General features: G+C 43.3%; 2 protein-coding genes across 2 annotated transcripts in view; both read left to right on the top strand.

Moving 5' to 3' along the window:
* LOC131371209 (protein IWS1 homolog) overlaps positions 1-794 on the top strand; it is a 15005-nt gene extending 14211 nt beyond the window's left edge. The window contains exon 16 of the mRNA XM_058419057.1: positions 473-794. Coding sequence (XP_058275040.1) covers positions 473-598 — 126 coding nt within the window. The 3' untranslated portion in view covers positions 599-794. The remainder of the gene's footprint in view (positions 1-472) is intronic.
* Positions 795-4571: 3777 nt separating this feature from the next.
* cbln2a (cerebellin 2a precursor) overlaps positions 4572-7500 on the top strand; it is a 3171-nt gene continuing 242 nt past the window's right edge. Inside the window, exons 1-3 of the mRNA XM_058418057.1 lie at positions 4572-5036; positions 5919-6038; positions 6268-7500. The exon at positions 6268-7500 is cut by the window's right edge and continues 242 nt beyond it. Of these exons, the coding sequence (XP_058274040.1) occupies positions 4758-5036; positions 5919-6038; positions 6268-6465 (597 nt within the window). The 5' untranslated portion in view covers positions 4572-4757 and the 3' untranslated portion in view covers positions 6466-7500. The remainder of the gene's footprint in view (positions 5037-5918; positions 6039-6267) is intronic.

Consider the following 7500-nt stretch of genomic DNA (forward strand, 5'->3'; position numbering starts at 1 on the left):
TGTGCGCGTGCGTGTGCGCGCGTGTGCGCGCGTGCGTGCGTGTGTGTGCGTGCGTGCGCGTGCGTGTGTGTGTGCGCGCGTGTGTGCGTGCGTGCGTGTGTGTGTGTGCGTGCGCGTGCGTGTGTGTGCGCGCGTGTGTGTGTAGGGGGATAGTAAATTAGTGTAACTATGTTTTATGTTCTATGAAGTGATAACTGTTTTATTGACTAAGTCTTCCTCATGTTTTCTTTCCCTCCTCCTCCTCACTCCTGCTTCACCTTCTTTTATTCCTCCTCTCTCTCTCTCTTTGTCTTTCTCTCTTTTCTCCTCTTTCACCTATTGGTCCCCCCCAATCATCATCTTTGTTACACTTCCTCCTCCTCCTCATTCTTTCTTTTCCTTCCTATTCCTTCTCCTCCTCTTTTTCTTTTTCCCACCTGTTCTTCCTCATCCTCCTCTTTCTTTCTTTTCCTTCCTTCTCCTCCTCCTCCAGGGTCCTGTAAGAAAGAGTTTATCACGTGTGGATAAACAGATGCGACGCTTCGCTGATATCCGCCGCCTCACGAAGACGGGTCACGCGGTCAAGATCAGCGTGGAGGGCAACCGCATGCCTCTCTGAGTCCTCGTACGCATCACTTCCTGTTTGATTTTGTTTTTCTACTTCGGAGTATGTGTGGAAGTGCGACACTGCTGTAGGAGGAGGAGGAGGTCGTAGCTACACGTCTGTAATATAGCTGTAATAACGTGTGTAACGTGAACCTTCCATGTTCAGTTGTAACTTTCATAATAAAGACTTTCCAAATCCTTTTCTTTTACTTCCTCTCTTTCTCCTGCTGCATCCTGTTTCACACCAAGGTTCCAAATACAGATCTCTGTCAGGAGAATTAATAATCCAGAGAACCTGTGAAGATCACTGTACAGTTACGCTCAGGCTGAGACCATTATGGAAGGAGTCTCCAGTGTCAGTGCTTTAACAACCTGTAACAGCTTTAAGACTCAGCTCTCAGCTCTGGAGTGAGACAGGATGAAACTAATCCCAGTCCCATGTTAGACCTGAATATCTGAGAGGTTTTTTTTTTTTGTCCAAAAATGGTTAGTCTTTGTGTATTTTATTTTTATTTTTTTCAGTGGAAATTCAGCATTTTCAGATTGTCACCGAATTCACAGCAGATTATGGAGCTCGAGTCTAACACTGGGCAGTGATTAGTCTTCTCCTGTCTCACTCCAGAGCTGAGATTCAGTATATTATACCATATGAGTATAGAACAGTGTAGTGCAGTACAGTGCCTCAGCTCTGGAGTGTAACAGGAGGAAACTAATCACACCCCTGTGTTAGTCTTCACCTCCATAACACACTGAATTTGGTGACCATCTGAGAACGTCAGTTTTTTCACCCAGAATAATGGGAAGTGGTTAGTCTGTGGGGTTTTTTGGGCTTTTAGGATTTCACCAAATTCACAGTGTTCATTATGGAGCTTGAGTCTAAGACAGGACTGTGATTAGTCTCGTCCTGTCTCACTCCAGAGCTGAGATCTGAGTGTTTTGGTGTGTTTAAGGTGACCTGTACTGAGTGGGATCTCGGTTATTTTATAGCAGCTATAAACAGTCTGTTCCTACTCCACCTGTTGTAGTCCCTCAGTAAACACCGCTAGGACACGCCCCTCTCCTGTTTTCTTCCCTCACCTGTACTTGTACTTTAACTGATATCCAAATAGCTGTACATTTTACTGAGTGTAATATACTGGATATGAGGGGATCAGACATTTGTAAAGTGCTTTTAACAATGGACCTCGTCTCAAAGCAGCTTTCTAGAAGTATAGAAATATAGAAAAAAATTAAAGTTAAGTTAAAATTTAAAAAGTTACAGTCACTATTTTATCCCTAATGATAAGCTGAGGTGAGGAAAAACGTCCTGTGATGATATGAGGAAGAAACCTTGAGAGGAACCAGGCTCAGAAGGGAACCCATCCTCATTTGGGTGACACTAAACAGTAAATAATGTAACTGTAACTGATTAATGTCCTTTCTACAACAGAAATCAATGACCCATGAGGAACTATTAGGTCAGTGTAGTTTTTTTCTAAGGTCATTATAGACACTAGTTCTTTGCGGTCACAAGCTGACAGATGAAATGGCAGATCTGTGATGGTGTGAAAGTCCACAAGTGGCTCTGTCCACGGCTGTCTCCTGGTCACAGGCTGTCCGCACAGGTCCATCCACAGCATCAGTGAGCACCACCAAGTGACCAGATGTGGTCACACTGGACACTCAGAACACTGGGAGCTCAGGAGTGGGGTGTTAGCTCGACAGAGAGAGAGAGAGAGAAAGATATTAAGTATGATTCTGATCATGTGATGTTTAAGACAATGTAGATTAAGTGTAAAGTGCAGGCAGGGACTCCGGCAAGACTAGCTATGACATCATAACTAAAAGGAGCCAGAAGGTCACAGACATGAAGGCTTCCCGGGACATAAAGCGTCCAACCACTTCACAGTCAGTGACCTGAGAGACTTGTGAGGGTGGTAAGATGACAGCATCCAAACATCCCAGTCACCAAACACTCTATGACCATGAACCTTCCAGATCTGCTCCTTTACCTAAGAAAACTATACATTAAAAGCTCGACTAAACAAATGTGTCTTCAGTCTAGACTTAAACACTGAGACTGTGTCTGAATCCCCAACACTAATTGGAAGGCTGTTCCATAACTGTGGGGCTTTGAAAGAGAAAGCTCCGCCCCCTGCTGTAGCCTTTGCTACTTGAGGTACTACCAAGTAAGCAGCACCCTTTGATCGGAGTAGGCGTGGCGGATCATAAAAAACTAAAAGATCGCTCAGGTACTGCGGCGCGAGACCATTTAGTGCTTTACAGGTTAGTAACAGTATTTTAAATTTGACTGGGAGCCAATGTAGTGTGGATAAAATAGGAGTGATGTGTTCATATCTTCTGGTTCTGGTTAGGACTCTAGCTGCTGCATTCTGGACTAACTGGAGCTTGTTTCTGCTCCTACTGGAACATCCAGACAGTAAGACATTACAATAATCCAACCTAGAGCTAACAAAAGCATGAACTAATTTTTCTGCATCATGAAGCGACAACATATTTCTTATCTTAGCAATATTCCTAAGATGGAAGAAGGCTACCCGAGTGATATTATCTACATGAGCTTCAAATGAAAGACCAGAATCAATAATCACACCAAGATCTTTTACTGCTGGACAAGATGAAACCAAAAGACCATCCACCATTACTCTGTAATCAGAAAGCTCACTTCTAGCTGCCTGTGGTCCTAGTACAAGCACCTCTGTCTTGTCCGAATTAAGCAGGAGGAAGTTAGTGACCATCCAGGGTCTAATGTCCTTTACACATTCTTCTATCTTAATAAGCTGGTGTCTCTCATCTGATTTAGAATGAAACATATAGCTGTGTGTCATCTGCATAACAGTGGAAGCTAATACCATGTTTACGAATAATTACACCAAGGAGTAATATATAGGGAGAAAAGCAGTGGGCCTAAGACAGAACCTTGTGGAACACCGAACATAACCTTGGTATGCATGGAGAAGTCACCATCTAGATCTACAAACTGATAACGGTCAGTCAAATAAGACCTGAGCCAGGAGAGGGCTGTTCCTCTCTAACAACATCTAGACTAACATAAGCACAATGTGGTCAATGGTGTCAAAATCTGCACTAAGATCCAGTAGCACCAGTAAGGAGACACAACCCTGATCAGAAGCCAGTAACAGGTCATTGATTACTTTAACCAGTGCTGTCTCTGTGCTATGATGAGGTGTAAATTTCATGAATGTTATTTCTATGCAGGTCTGAACATAACTGCTGTGCTACAGCCTTTACTAGGATCTTGGGGATAAAGGGCAGGTTTGATATTGGTCTATAGTTAGACAGCTGACGGGGTCTAGAAGGGGTTCGGTATCTACTGGTAATATCTAAGGAAAGATGTGGGTAAAGTGCGCAACATCAGCTCTGGAGTGTTACAGGAGGAAACTAATCACACGGGGGCGTGTAATGGAGGTGAAGACGAACACGGGGGCGTGTAATGGAGGTGAAGACGAACACGGGGGCGTGTAATGGAGGTGAAGATGAACACGGGGGCGTGTAATGGAGGTGAAGACGAACACGGGGGCGTGTAATGGAGGTGAAGATGAACACGGGGGCGTGTAATGGAGGTGAAGATGAACACGGGGGCGTGTTATGGAGGTGAAGATGAACACGGGGGCGTGATTAATTTCCTCCTGTAACACTCCAGAGGTGTGGAATAAGGCAGTATGCTGTATGAGTCCAGTACAAGTCAGTAACTTCTCGTTACCACCAGGTGGCGCTGCAGCACCTTCCATTTCACTCTGATCCACTTTATTCCCCAAGCCTGAGTTTCATCACATCACAGAGGTGTTTAAAGCAAATAAGAGAGAGAGAGAGAGAGAGAGAGAGAGGTAAAGGAAGGAGCAACAGAAGGAGAGAGAGACACACAAATACACAGAGAGAGGGAGAGAGACAGAGAGAGAGAGAGAGAGAGAGAGAGAGACAGAGACAGAGAGAGAGAGAGGTAAAAGAAGGAGCACCAGAGGGAGACACACACAAATACAGAGAGAGAGAGAGAGAGAGAGAGAGAGAGAGAGGTAGGTCGGTGATGAGTAAGGCGAGGCAGGTGCTTTTTTCTCCTCTCCTCTTCCTGGAGCGCTCATTTACATTTTTGTCTCCGGTTCCTCTCTGGTTCCTCTCTGGTTCCTCTCCGGTTCCTCCTCCTGGGTGAGAAGATGGGATCTCCAGCGGTTTTTCTCCTTCTCTCCTGCACTCTGCTGCTCTCCCTCTCGGTGTCTCGCTCTCAGACGCACAACGACACGGAGCCCGTGGTTCTGGAGGGGAAATGTCTGGTGGTGTGTGACTCCAATCCGTCCTCAGACGGGGGCGTCACCTCCTCGTTTGGGATCTCGGTGCGAGCTCCGGGGGCAAAAGTGGCATTCTCGGCCATCAGGGGGACGAACCACGAGCCGTCCGAGATGAGCAACAAGTCCATGACCATCTACTTTGACCAGGTTCCTTCTGCTTCACACCAGCTGCTGCTCTCAGGCTGAGTGATTCACACCTTACTGATATATCAGGATATTTATAACCAGTATTATAGATATCATCAGTTACAGCATTAATTCATCCTCGGTTCCTCAGGAACGCTGTTTTAGACGAGTCCAGACTTTATATTTCATTAAAACAAATAAATCAGAAATTCATTTTAGGATATTTAGCCATTTTTAATTTTAAAAACTTTTTTCTGAAGGATATGACATTTATACACTTCACCTTTTATATAATTAAATTTTTTATAAATTTTTTTAATAATTTATTTTTGTATAAATCCTGCATAACTGGGTGCTGAACGATTTGTTAATTAATTAAATCAATTTAATCTGTTTTTATTTCCTGAAAAACAGATTTCTAAATTCTAAAAAAAAAATTTTTTTATTTAAACTATGTTTTAAATTCTGTTTTTATTTTTTAATCTTAGCAAACATCAGAGAGACAGAAATTACACCCCATCATTTTATTGCCACATTAATTGTGTCATTTTTCTCCACTGGAAATCATCACACTAATTAGGGTTGTGGTAATTTAGGAATATGAATATTAATGAGAGGATAATGAATACTGATGAGTGCAGAGTGTCAGAGAGGCACAGCGAGAGTGTTTCTATCGGTAAAAAGTCGTCAGTGTCGCTATGTTAATGTCGTTAATTCGAGTCTGAATCAAAATCTTGTTGAAGAAGATTACATTTTTGGACTTTATTAAAACTGATAGTCTTTAATCTAACGTGTGGTTCACCTTAAAGGTGTGTTTAACGTCTGAAACCCTGCTGTTCCACGTCCTCAGCTTCGTCCTGGAGAGATGATGATGATGATGATGATGATGTTCTCCTGTTACAGGTTCTAGTCAACATCGGCCACCATTTCGACCTGAAGGCCAGCGTGTTCCAGGCTCCGAGGCGCGGCATTTACAGCTTCAGCTTTCACGTCGTCAAAGTCTACAACCGACAGACCATCCAGGTGAGACTCCAAGAAATCTTTCATCTTTAAATAAAACACTTATGATGCTAATAGTTCACATGTAATATATATATATATATATAAGCTAAGTTAACATATAAACACTGATGAGCATCAAACTCCATACACACAGTTATTAATATAAACAATCTGTGGAACTCAATTTTGAATCTTTAAGTGATAGCCACACCCCTAACCCCCCCCGCCCCCTCTGTTTTGTGAACTCCAGGTGAATCTGATGCACAACGAATACCCGGTCATATCTGCCTTTGCAGGGGATCAGGACGTGACACGTGAAGCGGCCAGTAACGGCGTTCTCCTGCTGCTGGAGCGAGATGATCGACTCTACCTGAAGCTGGAGAGAGGGAACCTGATGGGAGGATGGAAATATTCCACCTTCTCCGGATTTCTCGTCTTCCCACTCTGATTTCCACGTCCTCCATGGCGGAATCCCGCTCCTTGAATCCCACTGCGCCGCACGTTAGTGAAGGCTTAGCGAAGGTGTGCGCTGCGGGTGGATTTAAGGAGCTCAGAGTTTCTGAGTTAAAGCAAACAGCAGGTTGTTTTTCACTCTAATCTCCTGGTTCTGTTTCCTCCAGACTCACTCTGAAAGGAGGTCTAATCTTCATCACACCAGCAGGTGAAGACTCTCTCACGCTTGTAGTTTGTCTCTTGTGGACGTAGCCTGTCCAGAATTAAAAAAAACAAACCAGCTGAAGCTACACGATAGCTCAAAGTTAATCAGCAGCTTGATTTACGTCTCACTTTATCCTCAGATCATTCAGACTGCTGCTTCACCACATGCTAACTTACTAAATTATGTGTGTGTGTGTGTGTGTGTGTGTGTGTGTGTGTGTGTACAGAAAAAAACACTGTTGTTTCTCATTAAACATGAATTCTCTAAAGTAAGAACAATTTGTAGTCATGTGTCTGATGGCGTAGGAATACCACAGGACCTTCAGCCGGAACTACTTTTTACTGTATTAATGAAGTGTGTGTGAAAATCTAAAGATAAAAATCCCTAAGAGCAGATTTGTGGAGATTTTCTTCGACACTTCTCTGCTCCTGTGGAACAACCTGCAGATTTCCTTTTCTTTCTTTTTATTTATATATTCACATAATTTAAAACATTTCCTCAGTAAATTAGCTCAACATCTGTCCTCAGACCTCGCTCCTCTGTTCTCAGCGGATGGAGATTAGAGTGGAAAATACTGCAGAAAGATCTTGAGAGCTTCCTAATGATGTGAAGAACCTGGTGAAGGAGTTTTTGGACATTTTCCACAAGGAACTGTATCGTGATGTTTTATGAAAAAAAAAAAACAGCTTCACCTTTAAATCCTCTCAGATTATCTAGCCTGAGGAACAGAAACCTGTGTAAAGTGTCTGAAGAGGTGTGTGTGTGTGTGTGTGTGTGTGTGTGTGTGGGCATGGGTTGGATTATTTTTCTACTGATAAGCACGTG

This window comes from Hemibagrus wyckioides, linkage group LG20 (genome assembly GCF_019097595.1).
Source record: "Hemibagrus wyckioides isolate EC202008001 linkage group LG20, SWU_Hwy_1.0, whole genome shotgun sequence".
Taxonomy (NCBI): Eukaryota; Metazoa; Chordata; class Actinopteri; order Siluriformes; family Bagridae; genus Hemibagrus; species Hemibagrus wyckioides.